The 21,119-nt window shown below is 43.9% G+C and overlaps 1 protein-coding gene and 1 long non-coding RNA gene across 4 annotated transcripts in view; one reads left to right on the top strand and one right to left on the bottom strand.

Annotated features, from left to right (window-relative positions):
- The window catches only part of LOC137622302 (uncharacterized), a 333,069-nt gene extending 320,560 nt beyond the window's left edge, over positions 1-12,509 (top strand). For both annotated transcript variants that reach the window (XR_011040416.1, XR_011040415.1), the window contains one exon: positions 12,134-12,509. This is a non-coding gene — a long non-coding RNA (uncharacterized lncRNA). The remainder of the gene's footprint in view (positions 1-12,133) is intronic.
- LOC137622301 (UDP-xylose and UDP-N-acetylglucosamine transporter-like) overlaps positions 1-21,119 on the bottom strand; it is a 117,487-nt gene that overhangs the window by 17,018 nt on the left and 79,350 nt on the right. For both annotated transcript variants that reach the window (XR_011040413.1, XM_068352863.1), the window contains exons 6-7: positions 15,819-15,992; positions 15,530-15,690 (exon numbers count right to left, since the gene is read on the bottom strand). Coding sequence is in view for 1 of the 2 variants with exons in the window: in XM_068352863.1 (XP_068208964.1) it covers positions 15,530-15,690; positions 15,819-15,992 (335 nt within the window). In the remaining variant the exon portion in view is untranslated. The remainder of the gene's footprint in view (positions 1-15,529; positions 15,691-15,818; positions 15,993-21,119) is intronic.

Raw genomic sequence — 21,119 nt, 5'->3', positions numbered from 1 at the left:
ACCTTGTGTGCAGTGCGAGAACTGCAGTATGCTGACGACAATGCCACCCCAGGTCAGACGGCAGAGGACCTGCAGTCATTAGCTGATGCATACAACTCTGCCTACGAACGTTTTGGGATGCAAGTCAACAGAGACAAAACCAAGACCCTCTTCCAACATCCACCAGGACTGATGCTCCCAAACTTCAATACCACAGTGAATGACCAACCGTTAGAACATGTGGACCAGTTCTCCTACCTAGGGAGCATCCTAACATCAGCTCCCACAAGCAAAAAGGACGTGGAGAACAGGATCAGGGCAGCCCACTCTGCCTTTGGCCGACTCAACTGCCGCGTATTTAACAACCACGCACTGACAATGACCACCAAAATAATGGTGTTCAGGGCAGTAGTCCTCTCCACGCTCCTGTATGCATGTGAAACATGGACGCTATATAGAAGCGATATTAAAAACCTAGAACGCTTCCAACAAATGAAACTGAGGCAGATCTTGAAAATCCCCTGGGAGAGCCACACCACCAACATTGAAGTCTTAGAACGTGCCTCGCTGACCAGCGTGGAGGCCACCATCATCCACCACCGCCTCCGCTGGATAGGACACATGCATAGGATGGATCCATCTAGGCTCCCAAAGAAGATATTCTACGGAGAACTGACCCAGGGCACCAGACCACGAGGAGCCCCGAAAATGCGCTATAAAGATCAACTAAAGCGCACCCTGGCTCTAACTGACATCGATCCTTCCTCATGGGAAGAAACAGCCAGGGACAGGAAAACCTGGAGGAGTACAGTACACCATGGCACCGTGGACTTCGAGGAGAGGAGGAGACAAAATGAGGAGGCTAGGAGAAGGAGGAGAGAGCGATTAGAACAGCCCCGCCCACCACCTACCCTCCCTTGTGAACACTGTCCGCGACTCTTCCACCACAGACTAGGACTTAACAGCCACATCAGACATAAGCACCCACCCCAAAGATAGGAGGCTGATGGCTAACGACAGAACCCAATACTCGGACACGAGTGGGCGCCGACGACGAGTGTTGGAGCAAACGAGACTACTCCATTAACCCCTTAATAAACTAGTCACAGAGATTCAGTGGCTGTTAGTGACTAGGCCAATACTAGTTATAAGTAACTTTGTAATGTAATAGGTCACAGAAGAATATTTCTCTCCCTGGAAAGGAGACTTCATTGGAAGTGTCGTACCATGACTTGCATGAAGCAATGAGTTTGGGAGACACTCGTCCACCCTTTCCCTTGCCATAAATAGATGGTTAGTTACTTCTTTATCAGACTTGATACGTTAGAAGGGATCCTCGGGAATGCAGCCTACTTGCATCAGTTGTCTGATCCAGCACGTAATGTTCGTGGCGGCTGCACCGCTGAGAGAGCTTAAAAAGTAGAAGAGCCAGTCACTCTGCCTTTTATTTTAAAGGTATAGCAGAATGATTCCTGGGGCAAGATGCCTGTATGTCCCTTGAGAGGGAAGATTGAAAGGAAAAGAAAAGGCCTGTCATTCTTGCTTTCCTTCCAGATAACCTCAGCCCTTGATACGCAGTTACTGGTTCTATGAGAGGAGAGGCAGCTATACCTCCTCCTCAGCAAACAGCTCCTAAGGAGAACATATCCAGGGACCTGTGGGTCACGTCTCATAGGTAATTAGCAGTAATATAGGTAATAAGCAGTAAAAGTCGTGTGATGCTTAAGAACCTGCATCACAGAGAAATTTCTCATAAAAGTTGAAATGGTACCTAATACCTCTCACATAATGATGAGGTTCCACGATCTGTGGAAGAGGAAGCGAGAGTTCAAGAGATAACCACTCATCCAGAACGAGATAGTGTTCTTAGAAATTTTTTTTGATCTTCCCTTGCTCACAAAGAGATGTTGCAGGCAATGTCTGACAGTCCTTGTCCATCTGAGATAGCACCTCGGTGCTCTCACTGGACACAGTAATAGCTGATCAGGATCATCGGTTGCAACCCTAGGGCTCATAATTTGAAATTATGGGGCTGGAATAAGGCAACAACGGTTTTTGAGTTTTAGCTACGAAGTCAGGGATGAAGGAGAGCAAGACCTGACTCCACCCCCCTTGAATGGATTATGTTGATGAAGAGACCATGGAGCTTACTTAATTCATTTAGCCGAAGCTAAGTGAGCTGGAAACCCGTTTTTAGGTAGGCCATTAAACCTTTTTTAATAGAGCGCAGCATCTTGAGGAACATTGAATCTGTATCTACCTCTAACGCATCTGGGAGACAACAATGCCTTCCTAGTGGATTAAAACCCTGCGATGCCCATCCAGGAGACGTGTATGAAAGACGCGTCAAGTAGATGCGTATCGGTATGGTGCTTCTGTATTGGGAGCTATGTATTGTAGAAAGCATGTCTGGTGCAGTGAAAATGCTCCTTTGGTAGCACACCTAGAGATATGTGTCTGGAAGACTCATCTATAAGGGAGGAGCTGTATGCTTGGTAGCACATGTGTTTGGTTGAGCTGCTTGCAGAGAAGAAGAATCTAGGATACCACATCTGAGGGATGCATATAAGGGATATACCTGTATGCTTGGTGACTCTCGCGTCTTGGTAAACGTGCCATTAGACAGGGTCAAGCTAATGCACCTGGAAGGAGCATGTGTTGGGATGAGTCTACAAAAAGAGAAAATGTCTGCACATCTCACTAACGATGTGTGCATCTGGAAGACATGTTAGAAGAGTAGGAGAGCCTAAAACAGAGTGTCTTGAGAAGCACCTGTATAGGAGACGCATGCTTGGGAGGGGCGCTTGTGAGACGTGCCTATGTGGAAGGCGCATTTATAAATACCGTTTAAAGATGTGCATCTGTCGTAGCTGGAGAGGGAGAGAGCTTCTAATGGAATAATGACCTGAAGAGAAGTATAGTCTGCAGGCAAAAATCCTGGGCAGACATTGGAAGAGGGGTGTATGGAAGAGGAGTGACTGGAAGAGCATGCTGGCGAGACGTGTCTTCAATCCATCTCCAAAGAAGCCAGATGGCAAAGGTTGAGAAACAACTTAGGTAGGTAGGTATTAGAACAACCTACACTGAAGGTACAAGCCACAGGCTCTTGCGCTTAGGCAGCTTGTAAAAGAGAACAACTTTCTGAGTGTATTCTGAAGAGCAACATTCCGAAGGACAACTCCTTTGAGGGCGAGGGGCAGGCACCTGCTTATTGGACCCTTCCATCTGGAAAAGCAGGAACTTGAGGGCATTTCATCAGGAAGGAGCTCAAGGGAACATCTCTCTCCGAAGCTGGACTGAAGATTCTGTAAGTTGCTCTGAAGACATTGGAGGTGGTTGCAGGCTGGACTAGAAGTTCCAAGAAAAACTGGAGAATAGCAATTGAAGGGCGCTTTCCTCAGGAATGGGGCCTTGGAGAAGACTCTCCCTCCGTAAGAAGACTGGAGACCGTAAAGCTTACCAACGCACACTGGAGGCATCTGTAGGAAGGTCTGGAATTTCCACGATGATCTGGAGAAGCAGCAACTGAAGGGTCTTTTCCTCTGGAATGATGACTTGAAGAAGACTGGAGACTACACAGCTTTTCGAGGGCATCGTATGCATCTGTAGGAAGATCTAAAAGTTCCAAGATGATCTGAATGAGACTCACCAGAGAGGCATCTAAGATTTCCTCTCTGAAGAGGAAGGATCTGGCAGATTAATAAACCTTGGAGCACACACTGAATAGCTATTGCTCTGGAGACCTTCAGAAGGGCAAGGTAGTGGGTTTAAAGCTAAAGAAGACACTAGCAATAGCCAGCAGCTCCTTGCAAGGGTTAGAAGGCAAGGATGAAGAGGAAAACCCTGAAGAGGGCTGTTCCTGTTCGGGGGAGGGGGGGGGGGGGTTTGCTCCACGGTTATGCCTTCCTCAAAGTTCTAGATAAAGACTCCCTTCATGCAGAAGACTTTCCGGTTTCTTTTTGGAAAGACTTCCTTACCTCGAATTGTCAAGGTAAAGGCACCCCTCTTGCCATTGGCCGACGGGAGAGGGATAAAAGAAGTCTCTGTGTTAAGTGAGAAGTCGAGGTCTAAGCAACCTCAAGGATGACGCCAAGGACATTTAGACCATTTCCAAAAAGTCGACCAATCAACTTGAGAAGGGTCATGAAGTTTAGCCCCACCCCCTGATTGCTAGCAGAGACCAAACAAAAACGCTACAAATTTGCATGCTTTTCACAAGAAGCCCTTGGTTGCAGTCAAAGCCTCTTCAGGAAACAATGGGAAGAAACACTTCTTCCACTCGAGAGAGAGTGCTGAACATTCTCCAAAAGCCCCTTCAAAATACACAAAATCCATAAACACATTGAAAAAAAAAAAAAATGCTGAAGCTTCAGCCAGTGAGAAATTGTTTGCACTGACGGCTGAAATCAAAAGGGTTTGTCAGCGAGCCTCTGGAGGGGTGGGGGACAGGTAATTACCTACTGGTCATTTACACCTCATTTAAATTTTAACTGCTGTGTTCCAGTTTTTCTGTTATGTTCTTCCAAGTAAAGGACAATGGTTTGTATTTGTGCGCAAACAAATACTCTGATATCAATGTCAGAATTGTTATGCCAATTTTAAATTCTCTTGGAAAAATCTATTTTTGGGCGAGATAGCCATGTTGTCCTGATGGAAGGTTCCTTACAGTAGCTTCCTAGGGTATATTTGACCACAGTAATATTCCCAGAGAATTTAACTAAAGGTCTCCAGAATTCTAACTCCTGGCGCAAATATCCTTAAAGTTTCCTAGGATATCGCATATCAGGGGACGTATTCTTGACACGCCACATAGCAATCTGCACCCCGCATAGCGTTTAAGCTTCGAGGGGAAAAGTGGCAAAATAAAAGAGGAGCCGTTACAAAATTCTCCTCCTCCGTTACTGTTTGAGTACTCAGATGACGTCATATCCGTCGGCCATCTTTATTCCTTTGTAGCGTTAAGCCAATACTTTAGATACAGTAATAACGGGAGGGAGCCTGCCAAGGCCTTTCATAGAAAGGAGGGCGGGTCCATCAGGACGACATGGCTATCTCACCAAAAAATCACAAATTTTAAGTAATTTGTATTTTTCCTAACAGTACTTACCTCAAACTACTTTCTTAGGAGTATCTGGGATCTCCTCCCAACCGACCAGAATTTTGTGTAGTTTACCCTACTCCCGTTTTCTATGCGGGGTAACCTCTGGCGGAGTTCTACGCGCAATGAGACGACCCAGGGTCAGAGAGCATGCTTGCTCAGGTCTCGATCTCCAGAAAGTTTTTGACAGATAGGTTTTTACTAAGTCCTGTAAGGCACTCGGGGTAGGATGGGCGGGCCATAACCCGAAAGTAGTTCGAGGTAAGTACTGTTAGGAAAAATACAAATTACTTAAAATTTGTGATTTGTTCCAACACGGAGTACTTACCTCAAACTACTTTCTTAGGAGACTTATACCGTAGGAGGTGGGAGTGTCCGTCAGGACCCAGAGACCGTGATGAGGAGAGAAAAAAGGGAACCTAGATAGGAGGCTAGGTTCTGCTGACCCCTAAAGGAAAACATGAGAAATAGGGAAAACTACCCAAAAAACTATCTTAGGGTCTAAGTAACTCGCCTCTGTAAAAAATCCTTGGAGACGTATTCATTCACTGACGGTGTATCCCATGGCAGTTAAAGGATTTTAGGGTCATTTCAGGGAAGGTAATAGGGGAAAAAAGGGGGTTAAGGAAGGAACCTGTGTCTCTTGGACTTACTCCCCGTGGTTTTCCCCGGGGCTACACCTTTAAATCTTTTGGAGCGCGGAAATGACGGGACCGAGCGAGAATCCGTCCACGGACCTCCTCAAACAATCCTTCAGGTAGTGAGCTGTGAAGGTTGACTGACTAGCCCATGTACCTGCCCTCAGGATTTGGCCCACTGCCATGTTCTTCTCAAAGGCCAACGAAGTACTTAGCCCTCTAATGTCGTGGGGTCTAGGCTTCCCCGGAAGAGGAACCCCTGCACTACTGTAGGCTCTCATGATCACCTGCCGTAGCCAGAAGGAGATCGTATTCTTGGAGATTGGCTTCTTTACTAGTCCTGAGGAGACGAACAGACTCTTGATTTCGGGTCGAAGTTTGGCTGTCCTCACTAAGTACTTCCGTACCGCTCTGACAGGGCACAGAAGCAAGTCCCTCGGGTTGTCCAAACGAGAGATTGCCGGCACTGAAAATCCTTCAAACTTGGGGTCCATTCTGAGTCTTGGCCACGAAGGATGGTACGAACCTGAAGGTAGCTTCACGCCAGCCCTTCGAGTGTGATACCTCGTACGACAGTCCATGAATCTCCCCAATCTGTTTTGCTGATGCCAGCGCTAACAGAAAAACTGTCTTGAGGGTGAGCTCTCTGTCCAAGATGTCCTTTAGGGGTTCGAAGGGAGGTTCTGAAAGCATCTTCAGGACTCTAGCCACGTCCCACTGGGGGACCCTAACAGCCTGAGGGGGGCACGATTGCTCGAAGCTCTTGAGTATTGAGATATGTCTGGAGGTACTCAGGTCGATGCCCTTCAGGAGGAAGACTTGGCTCGGGGCAGCCCGGACTCCTTTAATGGCTGGGATGGACATGTTTACCTCGTCCCTGAGATAGACCAGGAAGTTCGCTATCTCCGGGATGGAGACCTGCATCGGCTTGATGTTGTTCGAGACGCACCACTTAGTGAAGGTAGCCCATTTTGCCTGGTATACTGCGGCTGACGAACGTCTCAGGTACCCTGACATCCTTGTTGCCGTCTTCGCCGAATATCCTTCCTTCCTCAGGAGACGCTTGATAACCTCCACGCGTGAAGGCAGAGGGACCGAGGGTTTTCGTGGAACCTTTGAAAGTGCGGTTGCCGGAGAAGGTCTGTTCTGTCCGGAAGGGGCCAAGGTGGAAGGCGCGCCAGTTCCTTTAGATCCGCGAACCACTCTCTCTCCGGCCACCAGGGGCGCTACCAAAGTCATCCACAGGTTGTCCGCTCGCTTCACCCTGTTGAGGACTTGCCTGAGCATCCCGAAGGGATGGAAGGCGTAAACATTGAGGTTGTCCCAAGGGTGTTTGAAGGCGTCCTCGAACGCCGCCTCCGGATCTGGCACAGGAGAACAAAACACGGGGAGCTGTGCGTTCAGTCTCGTGATGAAGAGGTCTATCACTGGCGAGCCCTACTTCTGAATGAGAGTCTTGGCCACTTCCGGGTGCAAGGATCACTCGGACCCTACCAATTGACTCATTTTGCTGAGGCCGTCGGCCACGACGTTTCTCTTCCCTGGGATGAATCTGGCTGAGATCTTGATCTGCTCTACTTCGGCCCATTCCAGGAACTCCATCGTGAGGTCGCACAGCTCCTTCGATTTCAGTCCTCCTTGCTTCTTTATGTAGACCACCACAGTGGCGTTGTCGCACATCAGTGCCACAATGTTTCCCCGGAGCTGATGGACGAACTCTAGGCACGCTCTTCGCACTGCCATCATTTCTAGCACGTTTATGTGCAGGTTCTTCTCTTCAGCTAACCATCTTCCTCTTGCTGTGCTGTCGAGGAGATGAGCACCCCAACCCTCCTTGGATGCGTCCGTGAACAGGAGCATCTCCGGAGGGTCGGCTGCGAAGGGCATTCCTTTGAGGGTATTCGATCTGTCGTGCCACCACTCTAGGACTTGCTTCGTCTCCGGGGACATTGGGACCACCTTGTGTGGGGAGTCTCTCTGGTTCCAGGTCTCCTTCAGGTTCCATTGTACTCCCCTAAGTTTGAGTCTCCCCTGTGGGACTAGCTTCTCTAACGACACGAGGTGGCCTATCAGTCTTTGCCAGTTCTTGGCTCTCCTGGGCTGGTTCGACAGGAAGGGCCGGAGGATCTGGTCCAAGTTGTCCAGTCTCTCCGCGGAAGGGAAGGCTCTCGTCAACCGGGAGTCCAGGACCATTCCGAGGTAGTTCATCCTGGTGGAAGGTATCAGTTGGGACTTCTCCAGGTTGATGATGATACCCAGGACGTTGCAGAACTGCAGGAGCTTCGCGCCTTGCTCCCTCAGTACTTCCCCTGAGGCTGAAAGCAACAACCAGTCGTCCAGGTACCGAATCAGGCAGATGTCCTGTTCGTGTGCCCAAGCTGAGACTGTTGCGAAGACCCTCGTGAAGATCTGAGGGGCTGTGGACAGACCGAAGGAGAGGGTCTTGAACTGCAACGTTTGGGTACCCCATTTTACCCTAAGGTACTTCCTGCTGGAGGGGTGAACAGGGATTTGGAAGTATGCATCCTTGAGGTCTATGGACATCATGAAGTCTCCCTCCCTCAAGGCCGCTAGGACCGACTTCAGAGTGTCCATCTTGAAGTCTGTCTTGCACACGAACCTGTTGAGGGCTGAGAGGTCTATGACTGGTCTCCAGCCCCCTGTCGCTTTCTCCACTGGGAAGAGTCTGCTGTAGAACCCTGGATCCGGGTTCTTGACTGGTTTTATTGCCCCTTTCGCCAGCATCGCAGAGACCTTTTCTTGTAGGGCCGTCCTTCTCAAGGGGTCTCTGGGTGCCAACCACTCCGCCTGCAGATCTGGTATCAGAGGTAGGGGGCCTCTCTCCCTACCTCCTTCGAGAGGCGCGGCCTGAACCACCTCTTCTGGCGGCCGAATAGGAAGGCCTGAAGGCTGACTGCGCAGCAGGCGTTCCTCTACGGGGGGCTGCGAAGGCTGAGGCCAGGCCGTACTAGGGGCGTCTCTCCTGGGCTGGCTAGGTGAGGCGCGATGAGGGAGAGAGTTGTCGGAGGGTGTCCTTCTATGTGCAGGTCTTCTCACTGGAGGGGGTCTAGGTTCTCCCGCATCCTTTAGCTTCCTGAACCTCTCTACCATCTCCTCCACTGCCTTCAGGGGGAACACTGAGTCTTTCCACAGGGGTAGGCTCCTCAGGGACCTCGCTTCTCTGTCCAGGAGCCTCCTGAAGAGCTTGTTGAGCACAGTGTCCCTCTTCCGCAGTATCCAATTGGCGGCCTGTGTGATGGACTGGTAAGAGAGGAACTTTAGGGCCTTACCTCCCGAGCTAATCAGCTCCTTCAGCAAGGCCTGGTTCTCCGGGACTGCGAGATCGTGTGAGGACTGAAACCCCACCAGTGTGGAGGCCCACCAATCTAGCCACGATGATACGTGTACCAGGTCCTTGGCTAGCTCCTCCTTTGTGGAAGTTTCCGAAAGGGAGAAACAAACCGGGGCAGTGGTAGCCATCTCCTCTGCTGCTCCTTGTCCCTGGATGGTGACTGCTGGCTCCACCGTACAGGGACCCGCGAGGTGTCCTTCGGGAAGGTAGAAGCGGCTCTGGGTCTTTAGGCCCTGGAGAAGTTTGGAGGCGCTCTGGCTCTTGGGAGCTTCCACGTGGTTGGCCACAATCCTGCCAACGTGTGCCATACCCAGCCTAACATCCCTAGCCAAAGGAAGAGCTAGTGAGGGCCTCTGTTGCACAGATGCATCCACCAGCCTGCTGAGGCTCGAGAGCCAGACTTCGTCAGTGGAGGGCTCAGGTTCGTCCAGCCTGTCATGACGACTAATGAGGCCTATCACTCTCCTGTAGGCCGAAACTTCCGCTGCCGAACCTTCTACGCCGTCATCTACAGTACATTCTCCGTCGGACGCTCCGCTGCTCGTGACGGAGGATCTCCGACGGGGGGAGCCGCACGGGGAGAAGGCATCTTCCTGGAGCGGTCCAGTCTAGGCGGTTCACGGTGTAGGACGGGCATTGTTGCAGGGACGGAGACCTCCGTCCTGGACTTCTCTCTGCTTCCGGAGATCCAGGGGTCTGTGGGCTTGCTCGTAGAGAGAAGGAGTCTCTCTCGTTCCGGACGACTCATTGTTAATTTTGAGGCCGAGACGCAGCTGCCAGACCGAAGGGGTGACTCTCTCCGCTGGGCGGATGGAGTCGGAACCTTCGCGGACTCCCTTCGTCGATCATACCTGCTGCTGGGGACGTACCTCACTGGTGAGCGGCCCCTAGGGAGCCAGCCCGAGGTGCCCGGGACTGCTGACGCCTCCAGGAGTTGGCTACGTGGGATGACGACCCGCACCAGTTCTTCCTCTGGGGAGTCGCTTCTCCTATACTTGCTCCTGGGGGATCTAGAGCGCCTACCCACGTGGCAGGATCTGGAACGGGATTGTGAGCGTGACCGTCTCCTGCGGGGCCTATCTCGCCGTCTCCTATGGTCCCTCGGGGCTCCGTCTTCTGAGGAGTAGGAGTAGGCCTCGACCGAGGAGCCCGAAGACTTGTAGGACCTCACTGAAGGGCCGGAGTCGCGCCGCGTTGCTGGTGGGTCCACACGTCGTTCGGTCGGCGACGAAGGCTCCAGGAAGACGGACGGGAACGTAGCTGAAGGCGCTGGAGGGGAGCGGGGGAGCTCCTCGCTGGGGAACCACGTCTCGAACTCCTCTTCCATCCACAAGGGTGATCTGAAGGGCGTATTCGGAGGCGCCCATGCGAGGGGGTCTGACGGCGGCGAGTTTTCCTTCTCGGCGGCACCCTCGGCTGCAGACGTACCTGAAATACGTACCCAAGAGGCGGGAGAAGAGGCTGCAGCAGTTTTTCCCCACATAGGCTCGTCCGACGAGATGGGCCCTGCTTGCACCAGGGCTTCATCCCCCGAACACACTCCCGTCCCTCCCTCAAGCCCCCCACTTGCCTGGATCGACGACACAATCACACTATCAGGTAAATCAGACTCATGGGGAAGGGCCACAGGCCTCTTCCCCGCAACTGACTTACCTCGTCCCCTACTCTGGGTAGGGGAAGGCGGCAGAGAGACACTGGCCGAAGAAACGCCGGGCGAAGCAAGAGGCGAAGAGATGCTCGGTTTCCTAAGCGATCTCCTAGAGGACTTCTTTTTCTTGGTGCAGTAGAGCACCCACTGCACCTCGTTCCAGAACTCGCACACGTGGCTGTAGGGGAACACACACTGCCCCTACATGAAGAACACAAGGAGTGCGGGTCAACTTCAGGCTTTGAGAGGAAGGCCCCACACAATTTTCCGGCCATAGACCCAGGGCAACGACGGGGATGCTCCATAACGCACTAGTAAGGCACCGCGAGACACAGGAACACAGAGGGAAAAGGATAAGGAAGAGAACAAAGGGACCACATGTGAACCTGGTGGGACACAAAGGGGGTCGGGGACACAAAGGGTCGCACTGGGTAAGGAGAGAGCGTCGGGATGTTATCCGCGAAGCGACCAGAAACTTACTGGAGATCGAGACCTGAGCAAGCATGCTCTCTGACCCCGGGTCGTCTCATGGCACGTATCACTCAGCCAGAGGATACCCCGCATAGAAAACGGGAGTAGAGTAAATTACACAAAATTCTGGTCGGTTGGGAGATCCCAGATACTCCTAAGAAAGTAGTTTGAGGTAAGTACTGTTAGGAAAAATACAAATTACTTAAAATTTGTGATTTTTGGGTGAGATAGCCATGTCGTCCTGATGGACCCACCCTCCTTTCTATGAAAGGCCTTGGCAGGCTCCCTCCCGTTATTACTGTATCTAAAGTACTGGCTTAACGTTACAAAGGAATAAAGATGGCCGACGGATATGACGTCATCTGAGTACTCAAACAGTAACGGAGGAGGAGAATTTTGTAACGGCTCCTCTTTTATTTTGCCACTTTTCCCTTTGAAGCGTAAATGCTATGTGGGGTGCAGATTGCTATGTGGCGTGTCAAGAATGCGTCCCCTGATATTATGCGATATCCTAAAAGGAAACTTTAAGGATATTTGCGCCAGGAGTATTCTGGAGACCTTTAGTTAAATTCTCTGGGAATATCACTGTTGTCAAATATACCCTAGGAAGCTACTGAAAGGAACCTTCCCTCGGGATGACATGGCCTGAGCCCTAGAATATAATGAACATAATATCAAAGTACCGTATATGATAGAAATAAAATGTAAATAAAGTAAAGAAGTTTGGATTTTTCATTTTCTTAAGAATTTTAAATTGCTCCTATAACTGATGTTAGCTCACATTATTGATTTTTTTTTTTTTTTTTTTTACCAGATTTTATTCCTTTTTGTAGGTACAACATAAAGTGAATTACCTTTGACTGAAAAAGTACCCCTTTCTGCAAGTTTCTTTGTACTTGTATATATATATAAAAAAAAACCTACAACTATCCCAACTTGTTTTACAGAAAACTGTCCATGAAGTTCCAGGCCTGGCCCTACTTGAAACCATTTTCCTTTATAAATAGAATGCTGTAGTTTTATAATTCTTTGAATAAACCCACCGACAAGGTTTCAAAAGGTGAAGTTTAAATACTGTAATGCCTAGCAATATTCGGTCATTTTGATACAATGCATTATTGTCGCTCTTATATTTTACCAACCAAGAAAGTAAAGTATAATACAAGTGTTGGTTTTAATTAATCTTTATAATAACAACATTGAAGACTAGTCTTTCTACACTATTCATAAGGACACGTGTACTGTGTAGCTTTGTATTTAAAAAGCTTATTCAATTACATTATTTTCATGATTTCCAGAATAAAAGTGTCAATACTGTACTTATTTGTGAATTTTATTTCTTACCCTTTCTAATTGTATATTACATTGTCCCTGAAAAAGACAAATGTGATAAAATGGTTTGGTTCCCAGAGTTCAACAGATTGCATGAGCTACATTTCTCCCAAAATAAATCACAATATTTGGGGGCAAAGGCAAAGGAGTTTAAGTCCAAGTCCCAATTAGTAATTTTGACTCTTTATAATTACTTAAAAAAGATGTGTATAAATTATACAAAAATTAAAGAATAAATTTAGTAGGCCTACTTAGAAGTATCCTGAAAAATAATTATTAGCATACATAATTACAAAAACAAGGAAGTTATATGGCATCAAATATTTACGAGCACCAGTACACTTTTAGCAGAGAACTTTTCCTATGAAGCAATGTTGGGCAGTTTATGGTGTACAGTGTGTTATATGGTAACCTGATCTTAGAGTTCACAGATATTTGCTGACTGTAAAAAGCTTATTAAATATTAAAATGTATGAGGATGAAAAACTAAACATCTCTGAAAAAAATCTGTCATACCAAAGCATTGGGATGGAGTACAATACAAAAACTAAAAGACATCAACAAGGAGTAATAGAAAGGTTTAACTTGAATGATCTGCATAATTATTACGCACTAATTTCCAACCATGACTACACAGGATGCTAAGAGTAGGCCAATGCAACCTAATAAAATATATTCATCCCAAGAGTAACCCTTTCCCCTAACTACATAACTAGGTAATTGTGAATCCTCTGACAAGCTGTCAACAAGGCCATGAGGGACTAACCCATTCCCCATCTATCCAAGAATAGTTGGCAGGTAGGAGAGGGTAACTTTGCATGGCCCTTGCATAGTTCAACAGTCGAGTAGCCGTAACCAACCCCCACTAATCCATCCCAAGGACTGGATAGAGGAAGTAGTACCAACTCCTTGTGCTAAAAAATCTACCTCTGGGAAAGATAAGGCCACTCCACATTACAATGTTAATACCTTCCCTACTAGCATGAGTAACGTAGCAAATTAAATTTAGTGTTATGCCTGAAGTTATAAAATGTAATCATAATAAAGTACTAGTTTCAAAGAAAGTTGTTTTTGATAATATTGGAAAGAGGCTCATAGATATTTATAGAATATTCACTTTGTCAAATTACTCAACAAACTGTACGGAACAAGTTTCATTAAAAATTAATGTGATATTAGGCTCATGATTATATATTGTACAGTATTGGATATTCACTTTGCTTATTACCCTATCAAAATATATGGATTAAAATACAGTAAATTTTTCATCCAACTTCATATGCTATGAATAAATTACAAGTACACCCATGTGTGCATATATACCCATGTATCTCTGCTTCAAGAAGAAACTCAAAATTATAGGCTTCAAGAATATGAATAATTCAACAAATGCTACCTAACCCAACTGAGGTTAAGAGCATTGTACCAGCCATCTGAAAAGTAACTGACTACATTCTCTGATATAAGACATTCCTTACATATACAGTACAGTACATATGTATTTTAGAATTTATGTATGAAATGCTAACCTAACCTACTACAAGATAGTGGTAAGCTAACTATATATACATATACCTTACTTAATATATTGATGTGCAGGTTCCATGCCATATCTACGACAATAATTATGCATCATATATTCAGTATATATAAAACTGAACCATCATGATTTAAACTTAAGTATGCCTTATGCCTGACTAACTATATATGACTTTGTCAAATCTTTCAGTTTTCTGTAAATGTGCCATCACTTCTCATATTAACAGTGAATTAGCATAACTGATCTAACCTCTGTTTAATCCAATGTTACAAAAAAAGCCAGTGACTTACACCTAGCTATATAATTAACGTGAAATCAAATTAAAACTCATACATGTAATGAACATAATAATAATATTGTAACATAACCAATTCCATGCTTGATGGGTGCCAAAGAATGATTGTCATACAACATTCATTAATGGTGCCTATATTAACTATCATCTATTACTAGAAGTAGGTTAACAATTAATGTGGAACCTAATTAACTGTACAGTAATTAACTAAAAAAAGTGGAGGTATAAATCTCAAAAAAAAAAATGTCACCTAATAGAGAGAACAAATTCCATTTTCTACGACAAGTAAAGATGCCTGCTGGATGTAAACAAAAGCCTGGGTAAGTATTATCTTTAGCAATAGCTTTCAGTGGGTGACATATGTCATCGGTTAGCAGACAAATTCAGCATCGCAGGTACTGTGATGGGCACAGAGAGTCTGAACCCTGAGGTGTCTCTTATACACACTGAATCCCTGCACTGGATGTGGATACACTAGCCCTAGGGGAGGGAAAACAAGAATTCTTTGGTGTATCATGTTGTACAGTATTGGATTCTCTGTTCTAGCCTTTTAAGGACCACGCAGCAGCCTAGCCCCAACAAAAACATAATGCAAGTTTACCAACTTATTTAGCCAGTCCTTGGCAAAGAAAAAATAGAAATAAACTATCATCTTGCTAGATTTGCCATTTAAGTGACAATTGGAAAGTTCTAACATGATAAATTCTTTATTGCACACTTACACTAAGCAATTAACAAGTTGCATCACATGTGACTAGAGCAACTAGGATGTTAGGTCTTCTCTACCAACCATATAATCTTTTTGGACTCCAGATACATTATTTTGGTTTATTTTTCAACCAATCTTTTTTATCGCCTTCTACTAAGCTGCCCAACTTCTTTGAATTTACCTAGCTACAATTTTTCCTTTAATTGAACACTATGAAGGTAAGGTAAGGTAGTAAAAAAAAAAAAAAAAAAAAAAAAAAACCAACCTGACTACTGGCTCCTTAAACTTGTTTACAATGCTAATTAAAGTTACTGTACCATTAAACTAAACCACTTGATTCTATTAGGACTCAAGCATAGGTCTCACTGGATCTATAAGCATTCATAAAATATTAGGTTTGTTTTTCATTTGAGTATTTTTAAAACCCCTTATACTGTATTTGTAATTCTACTGCATGAAAAGGATACTGCGTTAGCATGTTGCCAACGAGAAAAATCCACAGCCGAGGTACACCCGACAAGAATGGTACGCTCTCCAGCATAGGTAATGGTTCTGATTGGCTATAATTACCAGCATGCTCCATGATGCTCGATATAGTTAAAAGAAAACCAGGTAAGGACATCAGGTGCTGAAATATAATTATTCATTAAGACAAATATAATAAACAAAAAAAAAACATTCTATCCCCAAAAAACACCTGTATCTTATCAGGAAATTTCTCTAAGGAACAAAACTATTCACAATCATCCTACTTACAATATAATACAATGCTTCACGAGAATGCTTCCCATGCTTGGAATAGAGGCACTCTTGGAATATGCCCATACGTGCAGACATGAAGAGGGCAAATGTCAGAAGAGCAATTCCCATCAACCACGTCACAAAATTAGACACCCCTTCGCTTTCTTCATTTTTGCCTGCTGTATCATCCTGTGTGAGAGGTATGCTTTAGTAATCGATGAAATAATGAAAGAAAATTAGTACATCTTACAGAAACAAACTTAGAATTAAACTACTGCAAAATCCTTATACATTTCTTTATGTAACACACACTGCTGCCTGTATTTGTTGTACCAGATTTGTATTCATGTTCTAGTTAATTTCTCTTGATTTATCAATATTCTGTTTTTTCAGCCATATTACTAAGTGGAAACTTGCTTTAATGCCATATATGCTTGTTTAATATGAATTTGTGGCCAATTTTTAATAATAAAACAATGAAAATAATAAAAATAATAAGAACACTAACAATCCTAGTTAATAATTTGATTTAAAAATATCATTAGAATATTGAAAAGAGCACAAACATTGTTTGCAAGTGAGGGTAAACTGTACAGTATTATGGTAATTATGACCGGAGAGAAAATAAAATTTTCAAGGTGTCCTGCTATTCAAATAAGATGCTAAGTTAATTTTAATACATGTTATTATGAAAGAATTTTCCATGTTTTTAAATTGAAATATCACTACTCTTTATTTATATATTTTGCTTTTGTTTAATAGCATTCAACTTTTAACAATTCTTTGAATACAATAAATTATCATGTTTACTAATTTAACCATCTTTTTCTTTAAACAGTATACTATACTCCATTTTCATTATTTTGAAGTGTTTTACAATCCCATTTTAAACTTCTTTTACTGAAGCCAATTTCTTAATTTTTCAAATTTCAATTTCTCCAACAATTTTGTCTTACAACATTGAAATTACATGTCCATATTTGATACTTATTACTTCTTTGACATCCGTGCAATTAATTAATATTGTTCATTCACAAGACCAAACTCCTGAGTGCTAGCAAAAACACTGGTAAGAAATATTTTTCTTACAATCACTATAGCAACCATTACATTTGAGCAATAATTTTTTTTTTTTTAATGGCTATAATTCAAGCCAAACAATAATCAGAATTACATTAGTTCATGTCTATGCATAATAAATTTTGACGTATGTGGGCAAGAAAAAAGAATGCTACTTACACATACAAAAATATTTGTAAAGAAAAAAGTATAATGAATCTGAATTTTAGAATTGTTGTAATTTCACTAAATAAGTTTTGTATTTTTTTATAAAGAGAGTTTATAATTTTCTTTTCATTTCTGAGCCCAGAAAATTTTTCGTAAATTACAAAAAGTCAAAGAGGAAATGGCCAACTACTGCATTTGGAATGTGTACAGTCGATATACAGGTTTAATCATATCAAACCCACTGCGATAAAGTTCAACTAGACAAAGCATCGGGTGAGAGGGGGCTGGGTGATGTTCCCTCATGAGAAACTTAATTTTCCTTCTTCCTGTTTTCCTGAGCCTAAACTAACTAGTCTAGATTTTCGATCTCGTGAAATTAAAGCCCTCTCGATGGACCTTGATGCTTATGGAGGTGTAGACCCAAATGGCATTTTTCCTTTGTTTTTAATAAAGACCGCAGATTTCTTAGCTCCAAAGTTATCAGTTATTTTACACTAGTTAGCAAGAAGAGGAGCTTTTAATACTTGTTGGAGAATTGGTAATGTTACTCCATTATGTTTGTGTGTTTGTAGGAGCTCAAGTCTGACTGATTACCACCGAATTTCCATAACTCCCATATTATCTAACGTTTATGAACATCTTCTGGCAAAACATCTAAATAGATTTGCAGAAGGCAATCATCTGTTCCCCAGTTTGCAATAAGGCTTTCATAAAGGCCTTGGAGCATATGATGCCCTTCTTACTATCTCCAATGCTGTACAGAAATGCGTTAATTATGGTCAGGAAGTTCGTATGATTGGCCTTGATTTTAATGCTGTCTTAGCGTTATTATTGAATTTTTAAGTAATAGGTTGCAAAGAGTTGTTGTTGATGGGCACCATAGTGAGTAAAGGAATGTGATAACTGGTGTTCCTTAGGGGGGTAGTGTTCTTGGCCCATTACTTTTCATACTATATTCACATGTGGTTTGGCCTAGTAAACAAGCTCATTGTACATGCACATGATGCTACTCTCTTTGCATCAATTCCATCCCCTGAATGTAGATCTGAATCCCTTAATAAAGATCTAGCTAAATTTAGATCATGATGCAAATTATAGGGAATGAAGTTGAACCCTAACAAAACTCCTAAGTATGATTGTAAGTAAGTCAAGGACAGTGGCTCTTACATCCGGATCGTTGCATTGATCTTCAACTCTATTTGACTCTTTAAAATTTTAGCTCAGATTCTCGACAGCAAATTTACTTTTGAGAAACATTAGGTCTGTGTCTTTTTCAATTGCACAAAAAAGTGTCTTTTTGAGAAAGTCTTTAAAGATTTTCAGTGATCAATCTATTCTGAAGACATTTTTTAATTCTTTCATTCCACCTTGCTCTGAGTATTGTTCTCCAGTCTGGCCTTCCGCTGTTGATTCTCATCTTAATTTGTTGGACAGGAACTTACAGCCTATTAAATTTCTTATTCCTAATCTAGATATTAATTTCTGGCACCGTCATTCAATTAGTTTGTTATGCATGTTGCATAAGTTTTTTCATAATTCTAACTATCCTTTCAGATCTTCCCGGACAGTACCACCCTGTTTGTAATACTAGATATGCAGCTCATCTGGACGAATGATAATTTTTTACTTTAATTCTAATAGTCAGGCCTTCTCCATCATACGGCTCAAATTACACAGTATTCTGAAAGTTTTATTCCTACTATGACCAAGTTGTGGAATGATCTTCCTAATTGGGTAGTTGAATTGAGAGAACTCCAAAAGTTCAAACTTGCAGCAAATGTTTATATTGAACCGGCTGACAAAATATCTTTTTATAGTTTATATATGAAAGATGTTTTAATGTTACTATTCTATTTAAAAAGGCACTTCCCCTAAATTTGGGGGTAGCCAACATATAAAAAAAGGAACAAAAGGGGACTTTTCTTCTCTTAGCTCCTCCCAACCTGGTGAGGTATTCAGTCAAGTTTGGATGGTCCTGCTAGGGTGCCACAACTCACCATCCTCCATTATCCACCACAAATGAAGTTCCATATGCTGAAACCCCTACTGCTGCTACCTCAGCGGTAACCAAGACAACCGGAGGAAGCAGAGGGGGCCTACCATAGCTGCGTCACAATCGCTCACCATTCATTCCTATTTCTAGCATGCTCCCTTGCCTATATCACATCTATCCTCACATCATCAGGAGCTTTCTTCACTCAATCCATCCACCCAAACCTTGGTCTTTCTCTTGTATTTCCCATCAACTCTTGCATTCATCACATCTCCTTCAGCAGACAGCCACTTTCTATTTTCTCTACAGTACATGGCCAAACAACCTCAACACATTCATATCCACTCTAGCTGCTAAATCATTTCTTACACCCATTCCCACACACACTACTTCATTTCTAACCCTATCTAATTAAGATACACCAGCCATACTCCACAGACACATCATCTCAAACACATTCAATTTCTGTCTCTCCGTCACTTTCATTCCCCACATCTCCGATCCATACATCATAGTTGGTACAATCACTTTTTCATACAGAACTCTCTTTAGATTCATTCCTAACCCGCTACTCTTTACCACTCCTTTCACTGCCCCCAAAACTTTACATCCTTCATTCACTCTCTAACGTACATCTACTTCCACTCCACCATTTAATGCAACAACAGACCCCAAGTACTTAAACTGAGCCACCTCCTCAAGTAACTCTCCATTCAACATGACATTCAACCAAGCACCACCCTCCCTTCTTGTGCATCTCATAACCATACTCTTAACCACATTAACTCTCAACTTCTTTCTCTCACATACCCTTCCAAACTCTGTCACTAATCGACCAAGCTTCTTCTCTGAGTCTGCAACCAGTACAGTATCATCCACAAACAACAACTGATTTACTCATGATCACTCTCGTCTATCAGTTTCAATTCTCGACCAAGTACTCGAGCATTCACCTCTCACCACTCCATCAACAAACAAATTGAATAACCATGGCGACATCACACATCCCTGTCTCAGGCCAACTCTCACAGGAAACCACTCGCTCACTTCATTTCCTATTGTAACACATGCTTTACTGTATATGTAGAAGCTCTTCACTGCTTGCAACAACCTTCCACCAATTTCATATAACTTCATCACATTCCACATTGCTTCCCTATCAACTCTACCATACACTTTCTACAGATCCATAAATGCAACATACACCTCCTTGCCTTTTGCTAAATATTTCTCGCAAATCTGTCTAACTGTAATTCTGATTCATACATCCCCTATCTCTTCTAAAACCACCCTGTACTTCTAAGATTCCATCCTCTGTTTTAACCTTGATCCTATTAACTACTACTATACCATACACTTTTCCAACAACACTCGACAAACCAATACCCCTTGAATTACAACACTCATGCACATCTCCCTTCCTTTATATCGTAATACAATACATGCACACCTAGTCCAAAGGTACCATTGACAACATAAACATATATCAAACAATCTCTCCAACCATTCAAGTACAGTCCCACCCCCTTCCTTTAACATCTCGGCCCTCACACCATCCATACCAGGTGCTTTTCCTACTCCCATTTCATTTAGTGCTCTCTTCACTCTTGTAATCTCTCTTTCATTCTCATCTCCCATCACTGGCACCTCAACACCTGCAACAGCAATTATATCTGCCTCCCTATTATCCTAAACATTCAGTAATCTCTCAAAATATTCCACCCACCTCTTCCTTGCCTCCTCTCCTTTTAACAACCTTCTGTTACTGTTCATAAAATATTTTAATTGTTTATAACTTTTCATATAGTTTATTTGTTTCCTTATTTCATTTCCTCATTTGGCGATTTTTTCCCTGTTGGAGCTCTTAGGCTTATAGCATCCTGCTTTTCCACATAGGGTTGTAGCTTAGCCAGTAATAATAATAACTAGAGGGGCGCTCGGTAGAGTGCAGACCTCCGCCAAGACAGCTTATTTCTGTTGGCGTGGATTTTCATACACTTAAATGTGAACCAAGTTTGAAGTTTCTGTGACAAGGATGTCCAAACTTTTGGCTGATTATGTGATAAGGACGTTTTGCTCATCAGTGACCTTGACCT

The sequence above is a fragment of the Palaemon carinicauda genome, chromosome 29, assembly GCF_036898095.1.
Source record: "Palaemon carinicauda isolate YSFRI2023 chromosome 29, ASM3689809v2, whole genome shotgun sequence".
Taxonomy (NCBI): Eukaryota; Metazoa; Arthropoda; class Malacostraca; order Decapoda; family Palaemonidae; genus Palaemon; species Palaemon carinicauda.
This window is presented reverse-complemented; position numbering and strand designations above follow the sequence as displayed.